Source organism: Chinchilla lanigera, unplaced genomic scaffold, assembly GCF_000276665.1.
Source record: "Chinchilla lanigera isolate Chin_1 unplaced genomic scaffold, ChiLan1.0 scaffold00101, whole genome shotgun sequence".
NCBI lineage: Eukaryota > Metazoa > Chordata > Mammalia > Rodentia > Chinchillidae > Chinchilla > Chinchilla lanigera.
Window position 1 is genome coordinate 6,849,479 of NW_004955502.1, and position 27,638 is coordinate 6,877,116.

The 27,638-nt window shown below is 34.2% G+C and overlaps 1 protein-coding gene across 1 annotated transcript in view; it reads right to left on the bottom strand.

Annotated features, from left to right (window-relative positions):
• The window catches only part of Phip (pleckstrin homology domain interacting protein), a 109,643-nt gene that overhangs the window by 7,330 nt on the left and 74,675 nt on the right, over window positions 1-27,638 (bottom strand). Inside the window, exons 20-33 of the mRNA XM_013505816.1 lie at window positions 26,123-26,199; window positions 23,805-24,036; window positions 15,803-15,922; window positions 14,874-14,981; window positions 14,213-14,337; window positions 14,000-14,082; window positions 11,090-11,201; window positions 10,840-10,901; window positions 8,509-8,664; window positions 7,066-7,186; window positions 4,728-4,853; window positions 1,850-1,919; window positions 1,457-1,507; window positions 840-989 (exon numbers count right to left, since the gene is read on the bottom strand). Coding sequence (XP_013361270.1) covers window positions 840-989; window positions 1,457-1,507; window positions 1,850-1,919; window positions 4,728-4,853; window positions 7,066-7,186; window positions 8,509-8,664; window positions 10,840-10,901; window positions 11,090-11,201; window positions 14,000-14,082; window positions 14,213-14,337; window positions 14,874-14,981; window positions 15,803-15,922; window positions 23,805-24,036; window positions 26,123-26,199 — 1,593 coding nt within the window. The remainder of the gene's footprint in view (window positions 1-839; window positions 990-1,456; window positions 1,508-1,849; window positions 1,920-4,727; window positions 4,854-7,065; window positions 7,187-8,508; window positions 8,665-10,839; window positions 10,902-11,089; window positions 11,202-13,999; window positions 14,083-14,212; window positions 14,338-14,873; window positions 14,982-15,802; window positions 15,923-23,804; window positions 24,037-26,122; window positions 26,200-27,638) is intronic.

The window sequence follows — 27,638 nt, forward strand, 5'->3', positions numbered from 1 at the left end:
GATATATTTTGGATAGGCTCATTCTACGCACTATTATCAATCTCCTTCAGACTTTTCATCTCCTTAGTTCTTTGTGTACAGCATTCTATATAATTTCTTCACATCTAGAATTAAATATTTCTTACACATTTAAGAGTGTGCTTCCCTTTTTGAAATGACAGTAAGTCATTTTATGATGTTTACCAATTGATGATACTTCAATATTTTCACTATGAAATTAAAAAACAAATAATGAAGTCTGAGGATATCCTATCTAGGTTATAACACTTTTAAATTTTCACTTGAAACCAAGAATGTTTTTTGAACCATATAATCTTTAGTAACTTAATAAATAAAAAGTCCTCTAGGGCTTAATTTTGATTGCTGTGACTACATGCTAAAATATTTGGATAATGTTTATTCAACTTTTTACAATGCATTCCATAAACATTATACCTAATACCTGAATATACATAATAATGCCACCTTACATTTCTATGTAGTATGCCACCATTTAAAACTACTACTTATATATGCTTATCTACATAAATCTATAGAGAAGTAGGTATTACTGTTTTCTAGATAATGATGCGTGTGTGAGAAAAGAATTAGTAAAAATTATATCCAGATGGGAAAACTCAGTGACTAGCTCAAAATCAGAAAACTGTTAGGAGTAGAGCTATGATAATTAACTTACTTCTTTGTAGACTTAATTCAGGGCATTTTTGCAGTTTATCACACTATTCAGGTTAGATTAACTATATAACCAAACAATGAGAAAATGGATGAAACAATCAAATTGATATGTATTTAAAAAAAAGCAGTAAACAGGTAAGGAAATTATTTTGAAAAATACTTACTGGATATTCAAGAAGATCTACAGGCTGGCGGAAAGGCTCTGAATCTTCACACTGAAATATGAGATTTAACAATTCTTGACATTGTTTCTTCCACTCTTGAATGTCGTAAGACTGAGCTCTGTTACGTAATCTCCTTCTAGGCTGATGATCCTGAAGTAAAAACGTTCAAATACATTAGTAAAATAGCACATACACAATACAACTTGTACTTTTACTGCAGTCTTGGTACAAGTTGCATATTCATTACCTGAAATACTAGGTCCAGAAGTGTTTTGGAGTGCCCACTGACCCTGATCTGGAATATTTACATACAGTATAATGGCTAAATATCCCTAATTCAAAAATCTGAAAACAGACAATCTAAAATCCGAAGGTTTTTAAAAGTTAGTGCTCAAAACGTTTTTTAATTCTGGATTTTCAAATTAGGTATAGTCAAGCTATGACATATAGTACTTTGAATAAAAGAAAATGTCTACTTCTGAAACACATGCATTTTATGATTTAAACTGATTTGAAAGTAATACTTCATCTGCCTTTAAAACTGCTAAGAGTAAAAATCAAGCTCTTAATACATAAAATATGAATTTAATTCTCTTCAAAAGCAAAATCCATATTACCTTCCTTTTTCGGGTAGAAGTTCCTGGCACATCAGCATCCTTCTCTTCTTCCTTTGAGTCAAGAATATATCAGAATACTAAAACATTCTAGATTTTATTGTACTCAACATTATACTCAAATTCATAAAATACACTATATATATATATATATATATATATATATATATATATACACACACACACACACTGAAGTTCTTTACTGATTAGTTAAAAAGTCTCCCTGTGTTTGAAAGAATGTTTTGCCACTACTAAGAAAATTCTGAATAGTGTTTTATAAAAAAGTAAACTATATGATTGGCAAAAAAATTATTCTAACAGCTTTTATCTAAAAGTAATATGTAAATTTTATACAACATAACGCCAATATAGTAATCATAGTGAAATATTACTTACCTCGGAATCAGACAATACTTTCTTCTTCATTGAATTGTAAAGTGGAATTATGTTATAACAAGTCTGATCTCTAAATAAAAATTAAATGGTAATACATAGTAAGATGAGAGCCATGAGATTTGTTACCTTTAAAATCTATTCCTAAAAGCCAGATTTTAAGATAAACGTGAAAGATTTTCTCAATTTGTTGCCTCCAATACATCTTAAGCACACCTGTTCAGCTCCTTCCCCCACGTGCACTGTAGAGTTAACAGCCTTAAAACTCCGGTCTATTTTATTACACCAAACCGAAGCCTCACATCCTCGAGGTCTTGTTCAGTCACTGCTGTCCCTGGGATGCCCTTGCTTTTACTCCTTAGCCTTTAAGGTAAAGTTAATAAACCCTCTGTGTTTCAATCCTTTCATCCTTAAACGTAATTCCACAGTATTTTCTCCTTAGTCATTTTCTCTAAATACTATCACCTAAAATTGCAGCTCTAACTTTAACAGACTTCTCCCTACTCTTCACTTTTTAATTTTTTTCTTTAGCATATAATCCTTATAGCATTTGAATGGTGCATTTTCATTATTCTACCCTTTTGATTTCTTCTTAAAATCCAATCAGTGGTCACAGTGGAACTCCTGCAAGTTCTATCCTCTAAAATCTCTTCAGATCTATACTTTTCTCATTTCCATAAATTATGCCTGATCACCTTTTTACTTGGTCAGCTGTAAACAGCCAATCCTGCCATTGATGCTTTTTGTCTCCTCTCTATATTCATATTAGATTTTTCAGTCAAATTAGTACTTTTAAGGATACTGCACAATATATTATTTTCAGGCTAAAACACTTTTAACATCCTCTTGTTCCTAGAAATCATGTCTCTCTTTCTAGAGATCACACTCATTCCATACTTTTAATGTCCAGTACCTCAGGCAGGCACTCAAAGTCCTCCATTACCAGGTGTCTACTTATAGTACTGTATTTCTACTATTTATACACACACATTCTCTATTTTGCCACTTTCAATTACAATGCACTAAATAACACTAACTTTTCTACCTCATGTTACTCCTTACTCCTGGAACGGCTTTCTTCACGCCTCACTTGTCCTGAATCCATCAGTATCTACCTTTTTCTACATCATTTTAACACACTGCTTCCCTGCAACCAAATCTCCCCTGTAACAAGTGGCTATCTCCATCTACACCACTGATTCGCTCACTATCAGTTTTCCTCACATTATCTACCCCATGAAACTGTATTAGGGTAAAAATAGTCTTTTCTACCTGCAAATACTTATATCACTTTGTATTGCGGAAATTTTGTCAAGTAACTACAAAAAGTACAATGATCAAATTTTGAGGCTGTATACGTAACGTCCCACCTTGAAAGTGACTAATAACATACATCTCAGAAATCCTAGAGATTTATTTTTAGAAATATATCATATAGACTCTTTGGATATTATATTAATCTGTATTTCAAAAGTATTTCAAAATAATTGTTTGAAAGGTACTTTTTTACACCACTCCAAATGTGAAAAATTTTCAACTAAATTATTTTACTGAAACATATATATTTTATACTGTGTGATTCTAGTCTTATCTAGAAAAAAAAAAGATATACACACATACATTTCTCACTTAAACTTACAGACAGGAGAGTTTTCTGAGGATAATTCACAATTATTAACTTCCCTGAAGCAGGGTAGTAAAAACCCCCAAAACTATTTGGAAACTAAGATTTCTTAGAGAATAAACTAGCAAAAGGCTGAGTAAGCTATTATTTGACTTCCTAAAAATGATGTGAGTTTTTTTGGGTCTAATTTTCTAAAATTAAGTTTATTGGTACAATTTACATATAATGATCACATTCATTTCAGCAGTGTATGTGTACTCATATTTACAGCAGCATAGTCTGTAATAACTAAATCTTGCAAATAGCCCAAATTTCCATCAATTGAGGAATGGATGAAAAAGATGTGTTCTTTTTAACACAATGAAGTACTACTCATCCATAAAGATATACTTGAAACTTATCTAGGTAAAAATTGGATGCATCTTGAGACGATACTCTTAAGTGAACTAAATCAGACATGCACTGTCTCTCTGATGTGAGAAAGTAAAACTGTACATAAGGACCAAAATGTACAATATGTATTGTGAAATAAGAAGAAACTGTTCACAAAAGGGAAACTAGGGTCAGGGATGGGTATAGGAAGGAAAGAATAAAACGGTAACAAAGCTGTAAACATTTAAAATAATTGTTACTTCATCAGAAAAAAAATTAAATCTGAGGAATCTTCCCTACCAAAGTATATGGTTCATGTCTCCATCTTTAATTCTGAAGACTCAAATCATTCTATGGCTACATAAAATCCACAAGGTAAAAGGAAAGGGGCTTTGTCCTTAGCTTGTAGGTATCATTGCTGATATGGAATCAGTGAATGAGGAAATAAATGTGACTCTACAAAGAATTTTCAAAGTTAAATTCAGTATTGTCCTAAATGACTTAAATATTCATGAACTTGACAGGAACAATATACTATTAAAATAAAAGCTCTCAAATTAAATGGCAGACATTGAATTTATCATGTGACCTCAGGCAAGTTAACTTCCAAGTATTCCCTCAAGTATGCATATGATTCTCCTCACCTGTGAGATTATTATTTGGCTTAGAACTAATAAAGGTAAAATGTCACATGTTCAATAGATAATTGGTTTAAATGTTTTTTTCTTTAGACAAAGGCTTTCTATTTTGAGACAAGCTACGTTACTTGAAAGAACATAGTATCACAGATATAAATAATAATTGTCTTTTCATATTTTAGCATTCAAAATTATTTTATATTTACAAAGTAGTGCCAACTGTTGTAAGTAAGCATAAGGAACTCACTTGATGAAGTGTAGAAGAAGGTCAGTCACAAACTTAGCAGATTTCACAATTGGGCTTCCTGGCTCATTAAACGTTCGTGTATTATGCTCTATGTATCGAATTTCCCACATTAGGGAAGAAACTCGCCTTTAAAAACAAAGCACGTAAAGTCTTAGCTTCCTCATATTTGGATGTATATGTACCTAACAAAATTAAGACATTCTGACTTCAACTGCAGTCTCAAGCCAACCATATCATTCACATCTTAAAAAGCCATTTGCAAAGCAAGTGTACCCCGATTTGCATCAGGGGCAAAGTGAAGAGCAATACTGTCGACCTGCACATAAAGTATTTGGACTAAGACAGGTTATGTTGTAGTGCCGCCTTCTCAGGAGGGGAAGGTCAAAAGGGATGTGGCAGAAGATAAGCTTCAGTTTCTAGCTTTGTATGTTTTTCATGTATAGTACCATTTTTTTACAATAAGCACCTCTGGTTTCTCCACATAAAGCAATTTTAATCTTACTGTAGTATTACTAATCAAATGATATATATAAATGAAAAGGTAATTGACAGCCTGCTTATCAGATATAAAAATACAATGTATTTATAAGAAAACTAAGAAGTGTGTTCTAAACAATGCTAAAAATTTTTTTTTATAATTCCTCAAAGAAAAATCCCAAAGTGACTCCTAAGAATATCATCCAGTTGTAGCCAAACTTAATAAAAAAAATACTGAGAAAATCTTACAATTTGCAGTCAGAAATGTGATTTTATAGAGATACCCAAGCATACAAAAGTTCTGTGTATTTCAAATAGACTCACAAGGCACTATTCTATTAATAGTCACATACCTCTTCAGTGTATCACATAGAAAACTATCTTATAAGGCATTAGAGTAACACATACTACCAAGGCAAAATGAAGGTAGTTGTTTAAGAGGCAGGTCCTCTAGAAGTATCAGAAAAAACATAACTGTAAGAGGGGGTAAAAAAAACCCTTTCCAACAGTGAAATACTACATAAAAGCATCATCATATTAAAAACCTAACTCAGGCTTATAACTAAATTATCATGTTGTAAAACAGGTGATATATATGTATATATGGATTCAACTTTTTTCCTTAAATTGGTCATAAAGCAAGGCTAATGCCAAAAAAGGCTACTTAAGCTATTATAATGTATTTAAAATGAAGTGCACTTTAGCAATTAACATGTTCAGCAGGATTCCTATGAAAAAGTATATTTACAACAATATCAAGAGATGCTAGCACCTTATCTATCTAGTGGCTGCCCAACAACTAGTACATAGAAAGTAAGTCACTGTCTCTCTCATCCTCTTATGTCCTGTTCCATCTTGTAAGCACTAGATGTAAATCCTAAGCTTCAGCATCTAGGATCGAGAAACACAGTAAAGAATTTCAAGGGCCGGGGATGTAGCTCAGTAGCACAAGTACCTGCCTGCCTGGCAAGTGCAAGGTCCTGAGTTTGATGCCCAGTACCCCCCCCCGACCCAAAAAGAATTTCCACTCCACTTTGTCTTTCAACTTCCAACATGTGATACTGAAAACACTTAAAAGAAGTACGCTTCAGAGTAGGATGGTTGGGAGAAACACACACAGGACATATGACATACGGGAGTGGTGACAAACCTATGGCATGTGTGCTGCAGCAGGCTGTTTTTATCACTGAAAGCTCTAAAGGGTTTGCCGTTGCTGACATAAGGGATTTCCTCATCTCAATGCTGTGGACCTACTCTCGATGCAACAGCAAATTCGCCCCCCAAAAATTAAAATCTTTAAAATCTGAGGCCTAACAGCTTAGTTTTCTTTATTGCAGTGGTTTTCCATCTTCTAAGGCCTATACTAATACCTACTGAAATTATTAACTAGAGTTCTATTTTATGCTAGACTTCAATTATGAAAAACTAATCTTTCCTAATGCTGTTTTTCATGAGTATATGTGGAACATTAGCAAATTAAAATATTCAATTTATGGTATTTTAGGAAAAAAAAATTCTATGAACTAATAGTCTAATACGTAATTAGGAGAAAATCCTTTGACTTCCTTTATAAAACATCGTATTAACGAAGTTGACCATCAACATCATATCACATCACACCCAGGAAAGGCTCTCAAGTCTAGTCTACGGTCATTACCGGAAACTTATCTGAAGTGTAGAGTATCAGATTTTACTCCAACCCACTGAATCAGATTCTACATGTAACATGACCCCCAGGTGGTTTATATGCGTAGTATTTGTATACACATAGTTGAGAAACTTTGCTACTGAAGATCAATAAACAGGTGAAAGAATCATTTAATGCTCTTCCTTTGGTAGTAGCAAAATCAAATTGTCTAACCTGTAAAATCGGTTTTCCAGTCTTTGTTTAATTGTACTTAGATCCGTTGGATATGCCACTACAGTGCAGTACATGGGATAAGCCTGCAGATCCACAGGGGCTACAAATGCTGAGGCAATATCTAAAATAAATAAATAAATTAAAAATTTTATGTTTAAAGAAATTAAAGAATTCTACTTGAGTTTTTATGCATATGTTTACAATGCAAAATTCTACAGATTTTTTATTCAGATTCACTGGGATAAAGAAATGACATTTAAAAGTGACCTATTAACACACACATTTCTGTAATGATTGATCATACCTCAATGTACTTTTTTTAAAAGCTGTTTTATCATTAACACTGTAACATATTTCATTCAAATATAACCTTTGACATTCAGCAAAGCCAACCACTTTATCACAACATTATTCTGTGAAGTCAGATAATCCAGAAGTTTTGACTCAATCATCAATAAATAGCACAACAGACTGACAGAGTAACAAGAACACAAACTCACACCCCATTTTTTTGCTCATTCACATGTAAAACTACTTTGTATTTATAAATATTGATGAAATCACTTAAGATTTTATTCATAAAACTTTTTATGAAGTAGTACCATTTCATAACACATCAAGGGCTGGAGATGCAGCTCAGTGATACAATGTTTACCTAACCTGAACCAGTTTGTCCTTCACATTTGAAAACACTAACATCTTATGACTTCATCATTTCTTACTTGTATTAATTTTTAATTTCTCCTAGGTTCTTTGATGCTGATTCCTTACTGCCAGAGTAAGCTGCTATAAACTACACTAAGCCTGCAATTACTCTGGAAATCCAGAGTTCCGAAAAATCAATGTTCATGGTCACTGCTTTCTTTCTTTTCTTTTAATGAGGCAAATCCATTAACATCCCCTCTTCTCTGTCTTTAACTGGTTCAGCTATCCAAGTAATTAAAATTTAGTTTTCAACACTCCTCCAATGCACATCATGTCACCTTGACTACGTCAAAGCTTTTCAAATCAGGTTGTGAAGAATCCAGATTTTTCAGATATTTTTGTCATTTATGGGAGGCACTTAGCTCTGATATTCAGTTAGAAGAATTCCATTTATAACCATTTTAGATATTTAAGTCTTACTTAAGACTTTGTTCAGAAGATTCTAATTAAAAATGTCTGAAGTCAGGTATGGTGGTACATGTCTGTAATCCCAGAACTGCGGAAGAAGGATTACAAATTTGAGACTTGTGTAGGCCACTTAGCAAGACCTTGTACTAAAATAAAAAAGGGTTGGAGGCACAGTCTAGTTCGAAGGCCTGGTTTCCCCATCACTAGGGGAAAAACAAAGTCTGAAGACCACTGACATGGTACTGTAGGAAGAATTGTTCAAATAACAGTAGTTTTCCTTCAGTTGGTTTTCTGTCTTTTCCCCTGTCCTCATGTGTTGTTCTTATTTACCTAGTGTCATCAATTGATTTATTCCTGCAACAATTCTTTCACATTCTTCGTCTCTGGCATTGGTACCCCATTCTCCATCAAGCGGTTTATAGATCAGTGATCTGCATTCAACATCAGTTAAAGGAACACTGGTACCTAGTTCTTCAGGAAATACAGCTGAAATATAGATAGGAAAGCAGATCAGCAAAAACATTTGGTAATTAGTATTTAGGTTATCTATAAAGAGAATTGATCACACAAGATTGGGTTGTTCAGGGTGATTTGGCTACAGACCAAAGTAGAACTGATGTCACAAAATCAAAGTATAACTTTTTTTAAAGATTTGCAAATATATTATCTTCATAAAGGAAAATACCATTTAGGGTCAATAAAATTTCAATTTTTTAAAGAAAAGTATTACCATTATAAATCATTTTCCATATAATCATAGCAAAAAATTGCCTTATAATTAAATTACAGGTGAAAGAGAAAATAGTTCTATAAAAAAAAAAAATGCAGGAGTGGGCACGTGGCTCAGTGGTAGAAGGCCCTCAGTATGATTCCCAGCACTACATTTGAAAAAAAAAAAAAACAAAGCTCAGAGTTTTCTAAATCACCTTATGATTGCCATATTTACCCTGATAAACACAGTCAATGTAAACAAAAAAAACCTTGTTTCAAGAATAATCAAAGTTTCAAATTTTCTAATACAAGAACACAGAAAATGATGACATGTAATTCTTATGCTTTTTGCTCTAAAGTGATGAAGGGTATGCTTTATGCATGTCTGAATTTTAACATTTTAGTTAAGAGAAACACAGAGGATAATGATAGCACAAAATTTACAAATATACTAGGTAATATTTCCTTTAGGCAAGTGTTCATCAGAGAAATAAGCCATCATTTGTGTACAACTAAAATTATTCTTCCTCATATTGTAACTAAACTCTATGTGTGCATATGGATGTATATCCAGGCAGAAAAACAACATCCCTCCCACCATATGCAGTTGTATTAGCACAATCAATGAACTCACAAACTCCCAGATACTTCACTGACTTTAATTCCAACTTTCACAAAGAGACAAGACTACTAAGATAAGCCATGCAACATGGTTACAAGTTGATTTAAGATATTTTGCAGTTTTCAGCAGCTAATTTAACTGTGAGATGAAAAACATGGTGATAACTTGTCAGTGATAATTTCTGCAAAGAGTTACTCTTATACAAAGAATATCAACATGATCATTTCTAATGTTTCCCTGGCTGGGTTTATTTGATCCAATAATTTTCTCTTGTCTGAATTTTTAAAGAACATTGTTTAGCAATTTCATTTAAAAATGATGATCTCCATGTTACAAATCAGAACTTGTTTTTAAAAGATTTTTACCTGATAGCAAAAATAATATATAGCTAAAAAAATTCTAATATAGACTATAAAATATAACGTATAATGCCATTATCCCATTCTGTATAAACAATCATTAATTTGTTAATTTTATTTTTAAATGCATACAAATCGAAGTATTTTTTGAAAACTGAAACAAAATACTACCAAGTTTTTTTAAAAAAAGCAATCTCCATATTAAGCCACACCTCCCTTTTCTCACAATAAGGATGCCACACTCACTGCCGACAGCTACTCTGCAAATCCTGAGTGTGTCTGGCCTTGTATAAGATGTTCCAAGGTGTCAGACTCTACAATAAGCACTTACACAGATGATGCTGTTTAATTCTCAAAGCAGCCCTTTAAGAAAGGTATTTGTTTAGATAATCAAAGGCTGAGCACCAAGAAGCTGAGGTTCTAAGACTTTAAGGAATTTGCCAAGATGGTATACAAATTATCAGGGCAAGAATGCAAATCTATGTTTGATTCCAAGATCAACCCCTTAACTATGATGTTACACTCACGTATTCTGCTGTAGTTACAAAAATCTTCAGTCTTCTATATGCTCATAAATGAACGCATAATGAATAAAACATTTTCCATTCTTGCTATAATAAATTTCAATCCTGTTAAGACTACAAATTCCAAATAGGCAAAAATTATATCCATCTTGTTCACTGTTGGGCAGCCCCAACCTCCAGGGTCAGTAACAGCTGTACATGAAACACTTGCTTAGTAAATATTTTCTATTTCTATTTGATCTTCACAATAACCCTTGGTCTTATAACAAGTTAGCCAGTTTTCTTGTTTAAGAAATTAACTCCATGGGGCTGGGGATTTAGCTCAGCGGCAAAGCGCCTGCCTGGCAAGCGCAAGGTCGTGAGTTCAGTTCCTGGTACCGGAGAAAAAACAAAAAAAAGAAATTAACTCCATAACGTGCATGCAAAAAGCTTAACATATACTTACCATTATTAGGTATAAGCTCCATATCCCAAGGGCTCATCTTTTCTGTATCTCCATTGTCCCAGCTTTAGGAAAGGAAAAATCTTTTATTAAAAAAAAATCTGAAGTCTATATTGCAATTTTTATAAAATCACTTTATAAACATAATTGCTTCAGCGTTTAAAAAGAAGCAACCTCATCCCTTTACTACTAGGTGGAGAATAAACTGAAAGCAAGCCTGGCCTAACTAAAAATACAGCATGTATCTCCTTACCAGACATTATAGCACTGAAACAAACTATCAGGGTACTCAGGCTGAAGAGGTTCCTGACTTTCAATGGTTCCAAACCACCAAGCATCATCTATGACTGATCTGAAACGGTCACCTAGAAAAGAACAAAAGCCATCTCACTACTCTGAAGTTTATGATTACTGTTATTAACTCTAGGTACTTAAATTGCTTGTATGAGTTCGTAAAACATAAAGTGACCTACATTTTCCCAAGGTATGTAAAATCATTTGAGGCAAAGGTATTATCAAGCAATACTAAGTCAATTTGGTGGGACTCACCCATTTCAAATTCCTTTTCTTAGATTTCATTAGGTAGGGAGAAATTCAGATTTGTCTTAAAGTACTTTTACCAGTCATTTTAAATTCATGATGACTATGTCCAATTTTTTCTTTAAAAAAATACAGCTTAGGTAACTTCTGCTAAACAAATATTTACAGTTCATTTTTAATCTTTTACTTTCTATATACAGGTTTCCCCAACCAACAGTGAAGACCCAGCCCCAAAACAAAAGATGCAAAAAACCCAACCCACCCTCCTTCACCTCAACCACTTGTAAGTAGTAACATAGACACACATTCTCCCTTTCATACTGAATCAAACAAAACCAGAAACTAACCCTTGTAAAACAGGGAACATACCTTGTATCTCCTTCTCCCACTGAATTTAGGACTGTCATATTAAATTGCTTTTCATGAAGACCTACTAACCTATCAGTACTACAGCCTATTCTTAAAATCTTCTCAGCTTCCGGCTCTGTCGTCCAGAAACGAAGGCAATTTCTTACTCTATGGAGTACTATCCTCTTCTTGAGTTTTATAGTATGACTTACTGAGTTTTTTCCTGGCTAGCACAGGCAAGAGTCTAAAATACTTGGGTTCAAATAGTCTGTGACTTTAAATTCATTAATTATTTTTTAATCTAGAAAAGTAGCAATGTCTAACACTTAGTAGGTTTTGAGTAATGCCTTCTATTAAAATTTGTTTTTTCATTTTTAACACACAGCTAAGGAAAAATGAATTAAGTTAACTAATTTGAAACAGTTGCTTTTTTTTGGTACGGGAATTGAACTCAGGGCCTTACACCTGCCAGGCAGGTGCTGTGCTGCTGAGCTACAACCTGGGCCCAACAGCTGCATTTTTAAACCTATAAAAAGTACTTAATGCTTCATGTTTTTAAACAGAAATGATTTAAAAATGAAGGCATATAGCATAAAATAAATGAAAAATTAGAAACACAGCAGAAAAAATACATTGATAAAAAGGAAAAACGGACCCAGGAAGAAGTCAACAGAATACATTTACACATTCTGAGTGGATATACATTTGGATCCAAGGTTAAGCAGTCTCACAAGATGTTAAGAGAAAAGCACAATTACTAAAGTCTCAAGATGTTCCTTAATAAATATTGGTAACACTAAACTTAGACAATACTATTGAATCCAGGTCCTATGCATGCTGTAAGACAAGCATGTCACTTCCGAGGTACATTCCCAACCCCTTCTTTATTTGATTTTGACACAGGGTCTCACAGAGTTGTTCAGAATGGCCTTGGTTTTGCAATCCTTCTGCCTCAGCCTCCAGACCAGCTGAGATTACAAGCAGTTTACTATAAGTTTCACAGATATATCTATGCTCCTTCACACACTGATGGTGTTCTGCTACTTAGTATGAACTTGATAATCAATGCTTAACCACGATCAACAATAGCTGCAGACTAAAGAGACAAGCAAAGAGTAAGCTCCAAATATTTCTGAGAAAAGGCTAAATTAATACTAGTGTAATTTTAAATGGCAATTTGGAGGTGGAAGCATCTCTCTTCAGACATAAAAGATCCATCAGACAAAAACTTCAGAAGAAATGTTAATCTATACACACAAAAAATTTATAAGATCTAAATGAAAAAAGTGATGCTTATTTATCTGAAATCTTGATTTACTTTGTTACCAAGTATTGGTATTCCTAATTAACTGTATTAAAAGGCCTATGTGTTATACTATCTATTTAGTGTTATTATGTAATACTGTAAATGTAAATAACATTTGCCATTAAGTAAAATAGCATATAATTCCTCTCATATAATTTTGGTTTTCTTCTAATAACTGCTTTCTATTTTGTTTGGTTTTCTATGAATTTATATCTTCACACATTTTCTACCAGTTTAAGCTGTAAAAGACACTATTCAATGTCCAAATTAACTCAAACTTGTTTGATAAGAACTCATTTTATTTTTCCTCTGAAAACTTCTCTCTCAAAGGACAAGATCCTCTGGATTCATTATTTCTTAGACTTGACAGACAAATGCTATCCTGAGACTGCTCTTGACTGTTACCTTAAATTTCTTCTTGGTTTTCCTACTTTATACTATCTCCTAAGTAACAGGCTTCACAGTTTTCATTCCTTGGTTACTCTCTGCCCTCTGCAACCATGCCAGCACCTTCCAACAGCACTAAAGAGATGGGGATGGCACATCTATCACTGCATTTTGCAAATTATGTCCTACATACATACAATGCTTCACTCCAAGATGACAAACAGTGGCCTTGTTTGATTTTTAACAGAACTACTTAATAATAGCACACCTATTTGTATATAAGTTAATGCATCATTTGAATGCCTGGAAAATGTTGTAATTTTAAAGTTTACAGTATTAACTTTAAATATAATAGTAAGAGCTGGTTCAGCTTTAGTCCTAGTTTAAATTAATACACTTTTTGTTAAGGGGTCTTCAGGTTCTGAATATAAATTGTTATTAATATTTTTGAATTAATCCAGTATGTAAAAACATCTAAAAGAAACAGTTTCATAATAATTTTATAATCTTGTAACAGACAGTTACCACCTATGAGAGAAAAAATGTTTTCAACTAAAGTATTTTCATTCTTAAATCACCCACCTATGTTCCATCGCCTGTATTTTGCATCATCAAATTGTTGTCTCAGGACTAGGAAATCTATAACATCAGGCATATCATGGTATCTAGTTACAAACAGAAACCAATTAATTTATGGCATATACTTAGAAGTACCTACAATATATAGAAATTTCTCTGAACCTTAAAAAACAAATCTACAATACTAAGAAATATGTCTCTTTCAACAGTCCTTACTTCATAGTAAATGATCCGCCAGTCAGTTTACCAGTATCAGGATCTAAGAAAGCAAGTTTAAGGCAGCAAAGGGTAGGTAATCCCACTTCATATTTTATGCCAACTATTTTCATCAGTTCTTGTTCCTAAAACAGAGAAATTAAGAAATCATCTTTACAAACTAAAACATAAATTTATTCCTAAACATAATCCAGAAAACATTTCTTGGTTTTAACTTTTAATCCAAGTGACAATTATTCTGTGTATATGTAAAAAAAATCATTGAGCTGTGTCCTTAAGATTTGTGTACTTTATAATCTGCAGGTTACATTGAAATTGTAAAATACAATGAGTTTTCCACCACTCTTCCAAAGAACACTAGATAATTCTGAACTACTGCTGATAAATCTAGAGATAATCAAATTTATAAATATCTACATTTTAAGTGTTATCTAATTTTCACTGCAATTAAATTTTGTACCCAAATTATAAACTATTGGGGATCAGAAACTGTCACTTTTGTGTTTCTCTGGTTGCGAATTAAAGACCTATGCTCTAGGACTACTCCTGTTAAAACTGCTCTCATGAAGAGCTTCTTAGGGTGAAAACAGTAACACCTGATACAGTTTTCTCCATAATCTGTAAGTGCATCTTTTGTTTTAGTAATAAGTCAATATCATACCCGTAATTCCATTTTATGCCATGGTTGTTTTTTAGGATTAATACTATAAATTTTATTTTTCCGGGCCATTTCAACATATGCTTCATGTCCTTGTCGGAAATAATAAACCTAAAAAATAAGTAAAGTCACAATTTTAAAATCTGGAGGTGTTTCTTTTCTTTGGTCCTTTTTTTATTTTTGGTACCAGGAATCCAACTCAGAACCTTGTGCTTGCCAGGTAGGTGCTTACGCCACTGAGCTATATCCCCAGCCCCTTGGATGTGTTTCTAAGCCACAGGCTATCAGCTAATCTTTCAGAGAAAATCCAATGACCTTTGAGCTACAGAAATTCCAATACTAACTTTTGTTCTTAATCTTTTTAGGCAAGTGGTTCATACATATGTGGAAAACTTCTTAAAAATCAAACACTGTATGTGCCAGGACTATATCTCAGCAGTAGAGTGCTTGCCTAGCAGATGGGAAGTCCTGGGTTTGTTTCCTGGCTCCTCACCCTATTCCCATCCAAACTTCCTATTCTAACATTATAGATCTTTAGGGGAAACTAATTATGAATATGTAAATTAATTAACATTGTTTGAAATAAAGTTAAATGAAAATATTCATTCTTTGACCCACCATATTTTCTAATCCTTAAACAGATAAAATATATTTTAAATTAGAAAGAAAAAGCAATAAAATCTTATTAAAAATAAATGCCAGTTTTTAAAAGTGCCAACAATATGTCCTTTCTTACAATATTTAAATTACTGCAAATATTTACAGTAGTCTTAAAAAAGACTACTATTAGGTTTTTCCTGACTGTCTTAACTATTCACTTAGGAATGCTGAGAATGAGACACTTCTATGAACTTGCTGCACTCTTCTAGAGCTGAGTTTCAGTAGCTATAAAAAATGTTCACGGTTATTAACTATATAAAAAGTGTACACACCTCATCCCCCATCTGTGGTACGAATGGACATCTGCGGGGAAGGGTGTCTGTGATCCATGTTGAAGGCAGCCATTCTTCTAGTGTCAGACCATTGCCAGTGAGTTCTCCCACAGCCAATCTCTAAGAAAGTTTGGAATATCATCAAGTAGTATTACCATAAAAACACGAAACAGACACAGAAAAAAGTGTTTTGCGAAGGATCTCTATGAAACTTTTATTCTTTAGCATTAAAAAATCTTGGGGAAAAAAAACAGTGGTGGCAACAGAGACACTCAATTTCTCCAAATCAATGATAAAAAGAGAACAAGAAAAACCATGTCAACAAACATTGACAAAAGTCTGTAAGACGTATCATCACAGCACCTGAAGTATAATCCAGGGGAACTTCCTCCTCCTTCAGAGTACTACTGATATAATCAACACTCCAGATAACAAATCAAGACATACCTAAGTTTTTAATCACATTCTTAGTGGGTTAGTAAGAACTGAGTAAGATATTCTCATATGGTTAGGTGGTACTATAGGAAATAGTAGGTTAATTATTTCCATGCTTGTAAATAGTCTGAGAATGCTTTTCTCCCCTTGTAACTCCCCATTTCATTACTCCTGGCTCATTTAAAGCCGCTCCCCCCGCCCCCCGCCCAAATCTGGTTTTTATTTCAAACGCAAAGTTGTAAAGCCAGCTCCCTTATCTCAAGGATAAAAACAAAGCTATGCCTCTCAGAAACACTTAAACTTTGCTATTCACCCACAATGGTCTTTATAGTTATCTCAAATTTAGGAAAAACTGACTAAAAGACTTTAATATCTAATACTACTTATATGTAGCGAAACTTTATGCAACTGTTTAAAAATGTTGTGATTTAATGTTTGTACACTATGGCTTCTAAATTTTATTGTTGCATTTTAAAACATAGCAGTTACCACTAACAGTTAATATAAATTTATTAAAAGAAGAAATGATGCCATACTGTGATTATCAGAGAACACTACTTTCAGTAGGACATTTGTTTTATTTCATGCTGCTGCCCAGTCTAACCTTGAACTTGCAATCCTCCCTCCTGGTCTCAGCATTCTAAGTAGCTAGAACACTAGGTTTGTGGCACTGCAGCAATTACTTCCACAGTTTCTTCCCTAAATACACACTTCTCTTGTTCCTAATAACCCACACTGTTCTGTTTCTCAAACACATCAGGAGTACTGTCTCCTTGGAGAACGAGGGACAAGTAAAAAACTGGTACCTCCTATATGGGAGATGAGTTTATTGGAGAATTTTAGGAAGAGAGTGGTATGAACTGACTTATATCTTACGAGGATAATTACAGATACATCTGAACATAAATTGGCAAATCATGGTCCACAGTCCAGGGTTCAGGTTGCTGACTGGTATTTATAAACCACCTTTTTATCAAAACACAGCCACACCCACCCATTTCTACCCTGTCTACAGCTGCTTTCAGATTACAGGAATAGAGTAGCCAGCACTGTACAGAAAAGGGTCATCAATTTCTGTTTTATAGACTAGACACTAGCAATGGATGGGAAGAAGAACAAATCAGAAGTGACTACAGTATTAAAGTGAGAGTTCATGTTAGCCACACCACATAAGAGCAGCACAAGTAGCAAAAAGAGCCAAGTTTCAAATATATTTAGAATGTGGAGGCACAGTGATTTTTTTGAAAGGATTGATGTTGAATGGAAGAGAAAACAAGGAATAATAATCTCAGGTGGTTTGGCATAAAAAAGGATAGAGATGAGAAGAGAGTGGATGCACATGCTCCTGAGACATTTTCTCTGTTTTTATTTTGGGACACTGAAGCATCACTTTAAGATAAACACTGTATCTCATATTACTATATTACCCCATAAATGGTAAGCACCTGATAAATATTTGCTGACTTCATATCCAGAACTCCTATGACATGTTATCTACATGTAAGAGAAGTTCCCAGAATCTCTGAAGAATTCTTTTACTTGGCATTTTCTATATCTGCCTTTAAAAAAAGAGTAAGTCACATGGAAAAGATACTCATTTTTTTCCCACATATGCAATATGATTAATCACTTAAAGATCTTTCAGTTGCTTTCCAATTCTACACTTAGGAAAGGAAATACTGTGTTGATATACCCTAAAGATTAAATAACAATTCTACCTGTTAGATCCACATAAAGGCACATAAATGTAATTTAAATTTAAAGATACAGCCCATAGCATCCTAACATTATTAAAGTCAGTTGCACAGTGAAAGAGAAATTTAAATATGCTGAACTGTTAACAGCAGTCTAAAATGTACCACTTCATGAAGGAACCCATGGTATAGTATTTGTTTCTGATATCACTGAACAACAGGGCTCAGGTGAAACAACTTATACTCTTGGGACCAAAGAATTATATTCTCCAAGTGACTTTACCACTGGCAAATCTCTAAAATTCATTGGAAATTTCTTGAGATAAAAAAGATTATTTACCTTATAGGCTAGATATATGGCTAAATCAGTTTTCTTTAATCTGTTTACTATATAAAAATGGCTCAGACTACCTTTACCAGCACTAACAAAATAGAAAATAAAAAACTGTCGGCAAAGGTGACATTCTAAAAATGTTATTTGCCTTCTGTTTTTTAAGACAAAACATGAGTCTCATTGTAGTATTTTAGAGAGCAGAAAATATGTCCCTCATATTGCATGTACTTTACAGTAAAAATAAAACATCTCATATTTTAATCCCTATTTAAAAAATTTCAATTTTGTAAGAGCTGATTAATCTTTCTGTAATTTTTACTTCTTTACTAATACTTGTTTACTCTCAAATTACCCAGAGACTTAACATGGCATAATCAAGCAATACTATTTATGGACCCAACAAATGAAAAATTCCGGCTCACATACTATGTAAATTTACAAAGAGGACCTGTGTTATAACAAGCCTATGTTACCCAATATAGACTCATAGCTGCTTTGCCATCAGGTACGACAAGTTTTCTCATCTTCTGGGGCCTTGGTCGCCACTGCCCCCAACCCTAGTGAGACTGTGGTTGCTGGACTGAACCCTGGACATCTTCAGGAACCCCAGTAAGCCAACTTTGCGCCTCCCTGACCAGCGTGTGAGGCAGGAGAAGCCCTGGTCACCTTCTAGGACCTCAGGATTCACTCCCAGCACAACCTGAACCCCCATGGGATCCCAGGTGAAACCAGGACAGGGTCAGCAGCTTCAGGGACTTCAACTGCGTCCCGCCCCTGCCTGTATGGGAAGTGGGCTGAGTTCTAGGCAACATGTGAAGCCTTGGTGACCATGATCTGCATCCCCCCACCCTTGTGGAACCCAGGCTGAACCCCAGACAGCTTCAAGAACTCCAGTGAACTTCCCCAATCCAATCCCAATGGCCTGGGGAGCCAACTGAGTTCAAGAAAGTCTCGTGAGCATCTGGGGCCCCACCTTGCCACACACACCAGCACAGGAGCCACGCTGAACACTGAGGATCTTCAGACCCTGACCCTGCCACTCTCACACAATCCTGGGAGTAAGCTGAGCTGCAGGGAACCTCTGCATCTTTGAAAATGACAAAAGGAAGGAGCAAAATGCAATCTCAGACCTCCACACCAACCAGAACAAGTCCAGGAGACATCAACACAGAAAAGCCTGGAAGTCATACACCTGAAATTTCTGAAATGATAGCAACTGAAGTAAAAAAACAACTCCATCAGGCCATAGAAGACATCAGATCAGAAATAATATGTTAGGTAAAGAAAGAAATGACAACAAAAATAAAAGAATTGTTCAGCCTATCCAAAGAAGACATTCACAAGAAAAGAGAGGACCACAGACAACTCAAGGAAACTGTGGGTGAAGAATATACAAAGGAACTAGAATGCACGAAACAGATTCAAACAGATATCCAGGAAAGTAAAAATTCCACTGAAAGCTGGCAAAACCGCCTTAACAAAGCTGAAGATAGACTTTCAGATCTTGAAGACAGCACTGCCACTAAATAACATGAAAGAAAGGACCTCTTAAAAACAAGGACGCAGGAAATAACAATTCAACAACTGCATCAAGAAGCGAAGAAAAACAATGTAAGATTAATAGGTATCAACGAAACAGCAGGTGTCAACACAAATGTCATAAAAAGACTATTTGCAGAAATAATAGTAGAAAATTTCCCAGGCATGGAAAAAAAATCTGACCTACAGTAAGTGAAGCATATAAAATTCCAATTAATCATAACCAAAATATATCTAAACACAGATATATAGTGATCAAGATTGCAGAAACTCAACAAAGATCCGATAATTAAAACCTGTTAGAAGAAAAGAAACAGATCACCTATAAAGGAAAGCCCAACAGAATCATGGAAGATTTCTTAACACAAACCATACAAGTCAAGAAGAACTTAGAATGAAGTATTTCAGGTACTGAAAGAAAACAACTTCCAACCCAGACTGATGTACCCTACAAAACTACCCTTGAAATTTCATGGAGAAATAAAATATTTCCATGAAAAGGAACAAATGAACAAATTCATGAGTGCCAAACCAATGCTACAAAGAGTACTAAAAGATATTCTAGGAAGATATAGAACAGACCAAAACTTCAGGAACAACAGAAAGGAATCACCAAGCAAAGCCAGCAATTAAACAGAGGGAAACAAGAGGAACCAACAAGGAAAACAACATGACAAAGAGAAGCCAATATCTATCAGTTATAACCATCAATGTAAAGGGTCTCAATGCACCAACCAAAAGAAGCAGACTAGCAGAGTGGATTAAGAAACAAAACCCAACTATATGCTGTATACAAGAAACACATTTTAACTCAAAAGGAAATTCATAGACTGAAAATTAAAGGATGGAAAACAATACTCCATGTGACAGGAACCCAGAAAAAAGCGGGTGTAGCTATTCTGTTTGCAGACAACGTGAACTTCAAACCAAGAATAATCAAAAGAGAGAAAGGTCACTACATACTTGTGAGTGGAAAACTTCAAGAGGAAGAGATAATGATTATAAACATCTATGCACCAAATACAGAGGCATCCAACTACATAAGACAAATTTTAACGGACATGAAAAATGAAATAAGCAGCAACACAATCATAACAGGAGAACTTTTTTTTTTTCTCTTTGGTCTTTTTGAGACAGGGTCTCACTATGCAGTTCAGGCTGGCCTTGAGTTCACTTTGTAGCTCAGGCTGGTCTCGAACTCACAACGATCCTCCTGCCTCAGCCTCCTGAGTGCTAGGCTTATAGGCGTGCACCACCACACCCAGCATATAGCAGAACTTCACACCCCACTGTCACAAAGAGATAGATCAACGAGACAAAAATTCAGCAAAGAAATAATAGAACTTAACCAAAACTGCGAACAAAAGGACTTAGTGCACCTTTACAGAGTGCTCCATTCAACAGCATCAGAATACACATTCTTCTCAGCTGCACATGGAATGCTCTCTAAAATAGACCATCTGCTAGCACACAGAACATGCTTAAGTAAATGCAAAAGAACTGAAGTTGTCCCATGTGTACTACTGGACTATAATACAATGAAACTGGAAATTAATGGCAAAAGAAATCGCAAAAACTCCATGAAGACATGGAAATTAAATAACATCCTCCTGACAAACCAATGGGTCACAGATAAAATTAAAGAAGAAATTAAACACTATTTACAATCAAAAATGTAGATACAACTTACAGGAACCTGTGGGACGCAATGAAAGCAGTGCTCAGAGGGAAATTTATAGCGGTGAATTCCCACCTCAGGAAAACAGAATGGGCACAAATAAACAATTTTATGCTGCATCTCAAGCTTCTACAAAAAGACAAGCCAAACCCAAAGACCAAAGAACAGGAAATTATAAAGCTCAGGGTAGAAATTAATGCAATGGAGATGAAAAAATATACAAAGAACTAATGAATCTAAGAGTTGATTCTTGGAAAAAATAGATAGATAAACCCTAGCCAACCTTATCAAAAAAAAGGAGAAAAAACTGAAATACATGCAATAAGGAATGAAGGGGCAAAATCACTACAGATCCTGTAGAAATTCAGAAGATCATCAACACCTATTTTTGAAAATATTTACTCTCATAGGATAGAAAATACTGAGGAAATAGAAAGATTTCTAAAAACATATGAATTACCAAAGCAGAATGAAGATAATTCTCCCCAACTCCTTCCTGGACACAAGTATTATCCTGATACCAAAACCAGAGAAAGACTCAACCAAGAAAGAGAACTACAGACCAATCTCCCTAATGAATATAGATGCAAAAATTCTCAAAAAAATACTAGCAAACAGAATATAATAAATCATCAACAAGATTATACACCATGACCAAGAAGGATTCATCTCAGGAATGCAGGGACGGTTCAATATATGCAAATCAATTAATGTAATACACCATTATCTATAGAACCAAAGTCAAAAATTACATGATCATCTCCATAGATGCAAAAAAAGCCTTTGATAAAGTCAAACATTCATTCATGATAAAAACCCTATAGAAAATAGGAATAGATGGTCTTTACCTCAATCTCATCAAAGCCATCTATGACAAAGCAACAGCTAACATCACATTAAATGGTCAAAAATTGAATGCTTTCATTTTACTATCAGGAACAAAACAAGGATGTCTACTATCACCACTCCTATTCAACACAGTTCTGGCAATATTAGCTAAAACAATTAGACAAGAGAGAGAAATAAAAGGAGTAAGGATAGGAAAGGAAGAAGTCAAATTATCATGATTTGCAGATGACATGATACTCTACACAGAAAACCACCAAAGCTGCACCAAAAAGCTTATAGACTTAAGAACCAAATTCAGTAGCATAGCTGGATAGAAAGTCAAGACTTAAAAATCAATAGCATTCCTGTACATAAACAACAAACACACTGACAGAGAAATTAGGGAAACCACACCTTTCACAATAGCATCCAGAAAGATGAAATACTTAGGAATCAATCTAACAACAGTAAAAGGTCTATACAGTGAAAATTACAGTACTCTGAAAAAAAGAGATCAAAGAGGATATCAGAAAATGGAAAGATATTCCATGCTCACAGATAGGAAGAACTAACATTGTGAAAATGGCCATACTCCCAAAATTACTGTACAGTTTCAATGCAATCTCAATTAAAATACCATTGATACACTTCACAGATCTAGAGAAAAACATTCCTAAAGTTTATCTGGAACCAGAAGAGGCCTAGAATAGCAAAAACAATCCTCAGCCTCAAAGGAAAGTCAGGAGGCATCACAATTCCTGACTTGAAATTATACTACAAAGCTACTGGGATAAAATCAGCATGGCAATAGCAAAAAACAAGACCTGAAGATCGAAACACAACTACAAACACACTGAGCCACCTTATCTTTGATAAAGGGGTCAAACATGTACAATGGAAGAAAGCCTCTGCTGCTGGAAAAACTGGCTTTCCACATGCCCAAGACTAAAACTAGACCCATGTGTTTCACCATGCACGAAAGTTAACACTGATCAAAGATCTAAATATTAAAACAGAAACACTAAATTTATTGGAAGAGAAAGTAGGTAAAAATCTTGAAGATACTGGAGTAAGCAGAGAGTTCATGAGCAAAAACCAAACTGTACAGGAAATACTTCAAGATTCAACAACTAGGATCTCACCTTATTTAAAGGTTTTTGCACATCAAAAGAAATCACCAACCGAGTAAAAAGAAAACCCACAAACTGGGCTAAGATTTTAGCCAACTGCCCTTCAGACAAAGGTGTATTCTTTTATTTTCTTTAATGGTTTGAATAATCTTCCATTCTTACATCTGGTAATCTGAGCAACGTAGTTGAAGGTAACAACATGTAATAAAACAACTACTGTTAGTTCCTATCATTTTGTTTTGAAACTCTGCATCACTTTTAAAGTTCTTGCTTTGTTTTATGTTTGTGATGTCGGTATGCTGCTATTTTTTTTTTCTTTTACTACTCTCTTTAAAATAAAATTAAACAAAAAAAAACCCCCAACCTTTTGTTTTCTTTCTTTGGGTTTCTTTTTCTTTGGTGATGTTGGTCCATCTCTTTCTTCATGAACTTTTTTCCTTTCCTTTTTAACATGTTTCTGCTTCTGTTTTTCAGATTCTTCTTCTTCATCTGAACTGCTTTCTGCTTTCTTGGTTTTATGCTTAGGAATTTTCTTTGGTGGCTGCAAATTAATTCCTGCATCTGCTGTCCAGTCAGAGTAATCGCTGGAGTAGTCACTAGAAAGAGAGAAGGGGTTTTAAAATGCACACATAGGATATATTTTAAGACTTAGTTTTATAAAATGGGAAAGATTATAAGTGATAAAGGGAAATAACAGAACAATACATACTTAAAAAATATTTTCTACTCATTTTTGAAAGTTTCTTAAAATTGTGTATATTTTAAGTATCTCAAAAAAAACTGAAGATAAAATAAGGTCATAGCTTTGGGTGAAAATACCTTCAGCAATCTGCAGAAGGAAAATATTGATTTCTATGTTTTGCTCGAATCAAAAATATTTTTGGGCATATAAACATAAGGAATAGGGGTGTCACCCTTCTTCCTATCTGACAATAGAAAAATATCGTAAAGGACATGGCAGGTATCAAATTAAGGAGACAAATGGATTTCTTTTCTTGCAGGAAGCTGAATTTCTAGCCAATGATACATTACTGGCATTCTCTTAGAAACCACATACTGAACTGGCAGGGTCAGAAGTGTGCCTCCTTAGTGGAAAGGTTGTGTTTATAAGCTTCACTTATAGTGTAAAGGAGAAATTTTAGGTAAAATTATTCACCTACCTACCTCTTAGATATATGATTTAAAACATGCCACAATTCAGAAAAACAGTCCTTACTACTTTATGTGCCTACCAGTCATGTTCGCCATTTCTTTTCAGTTCACCTGCATAGAAGTGTCTCACTTAACTGACATGCCAAAATAAAGAATCCAGTTATGTTACTTACTTTGCATAGTTTCACAAATACAAATGCCTTACAGGGATCTAAATTATACTATAAAAAAATCAGTAATAATTTAGTGATGTAGAACCTCTAAAAATAGTGCTAACATGAACACTGATGAAACAGATATTTTTCTGCAGTTTTATTATACCACCACTGCCCCTCTCCCAGTTCAAATGTTCCATACAGGCATTAACCTGAATCTTTCCAAGAAGAATCACTATAGATAAGAACCAAGGAAGTAAAGTGATTTCCACAATGATTTTATTATGAAATTTAAAATGATTTTTAAAATTTTACAAAAATCTTTCTAGGTATTCTACTCTAGCATAGCTCTCTTCAACTTGTGAGCATTTTATTTACACAAACCCTAGCCCAAAAAAATTGCAAATGGCACCTGCCATACCACAACTGCCACTCTCTGGATTACTTAGATCTTAAGATCTGCTGCCAGTTCAATAAACTCCAGAGCCCAATTTCTTCACAACAAATGTCCTCAACTGCTAAGGCCATCAACTGGCTCTCAACTCAGGAACTGCTGCACCATCACACGGTTTGAGATACTCTATATCTCCACTGAGCCAGAAGTAAGTGATTTTTTCCTTTTCATTGCCCTGCCTGTCTTAAACACAGAAAACACTACTAGGTATAACCACAGGCACTTGCATACCATTACCAAGAATTACTACCATGGAATCAGAAAGGATCTTGATTCTAGAACTAATACAAGGAATTCTGATAGACTCCACACTTAATCCTCTCTTTGGTACCTCTACCATAAACCCAGTGAAGGGTAGAATAAGTGTAAGAAGCTAATAATAATTATCACCCCCAAATGCTACATTTCTTCTGGCTACTAAGACCATGGAAGGCCAGCCACAGTCATCATTTAACAATGTCAATCTCCAACATAAGGAGTTAAGAAATCTTCATTTGCAATGGTCAAATGGATGGGAAAAATAGAAAAAAAGGAAAGCTTAATCCCATTATCCCATTGCTGGAAGAGAATATTTTCAATACTATAAATTCAATTTTATGAGATAGTTAATTTTGTAAGATCTCATTAATTTCATTATTTGATACTTAAACGGTAATGAAACTGCTTTATAGTTCAGTATTAAGTAACAGCATTCAGAAGATATAATTCCAAGTTGGTAGATACAGCCAAAATTATTTTCTGTGGAGATGGTTTGACAGAAAAAGGAGAAAATGTCATAAAGTTATGGACAACTAAATCTCTGAAGAACTTTAAAAGCAAAGAGGTTCTGAAATGTGTTGCCAGTAAAAAACTAAAAACCCGAAAGTTAAGTTTTGTAAAGATTTATACAGCACTCAGAAAAATAAAAATGCAGCCACTTACCTAGAGCTGCCGTCACTGTGCCATGCTCTCTCCTCCTCTTCCGATGTCCCACCACTGACAGCAACTACCTCGCCTTCCTAAATGATAGGACATATTTTGTGTGATCTTATGACTGCAGAACACATTGATGAAATACCAATCATTTAGGGATATTTAAAATAAAATAGGATTTCAATTAGTTGTAAAGTACAGCTTTAAGTTTTCTTCAAAAAAGTGAGAAATGTACGTATATAAAGGCATACCACTTATTAATACTGCATTCAGACTCTCTCAGGCTACTGCTTTTTTCTTGCACTAAGAATTGAACTCAAAGCCTTTACATTAACTTACAACCTCAGCCTTTTTTTGAGTCAGGGTCTTCCTAAATAGGTAAATTGCCTGGCCTGGGCATGAACCTGAAATCCTAATGCCTGAGCCTCTGAGAGTGCTGTGATTGCAGGCATGGACCACCATGCCCAGCTGCGTTCCTTTTTTTAAAATACAAAATCTCACATAATTTCTTGTGCAATAATTATAGTCCCTCCTGTTTACTACACGTTTAACAAAACCAGAAACTTTCTAAGTAGTTTATATATGTAGTACTACTCCATTTGGTGTCTATAAAATACAGTGACAAGGAAAAGTTACTACTACAAAAGAAAGCTTAAAATAATTATGATTCTGAAATTTGTCTGAGGCAGCACAGTTAATAAGCAACAGGACTTAACAACAATCCAGGTTATTTTACTGCAAATGACTGATGACTTTCCACTGTGGTTCATTTAGAAGACTCCCTAAGAGATAATGAAATATATTCCTTTGCAACTTAAATAGAATACAATAACAGAATAATACAGCTTGGGGGAAAAGTCTCATTTTGATGTTGTAAAGAAGGATGTTAAAAAAAAAAAAAAAGAAGACATGAATTTTGTAACTATTCCAAAGAATTTTGAAAACTAAGCAAATATGAAAAGATCAGAATCCATTAGAGAATATTTTATTTAGCCAATTTAAACTTTACTCAAAACAAATGAAACCACAACAAATTATGATTGCTTTGCTATTTTATGTTACTTTTTTAAAGGGAAAGCAAAGAAACAGAATTAATTACTTCTAACATTCTAAATACAAAATACTGAAGTAAAAAAATACTTAAATCTAAAAATCCAACATATTTTGCCATTAACTAGTATGTTAGTGTCTAACATATTGTGATTCTATTCTCAATGTACTCCTACAGAAATGTATTCAACTGCTCTAAAAGCATATTAAAGCATAAGCTAAAATCTGAAGACAAAGAATTTAGTGACCTTTTCTTCATTTAATAAATGTCATCTTGGAAATACATGTAAGTTCCTAATAAACTCAACATTTTTTTTTTTTGTTTGTTTTTGTTTTTGTTTTTCTCCGGTACCGGGAACCGAACTCACGACCTTGCGCTTGCCAGGCAGGCACTTTTGCCGCTGAGCTAAATCCCCAGCCCCCTAAACTCAACATATTTAAACAGTAAGTTTTTAATAAGTATCATACTTTAAAT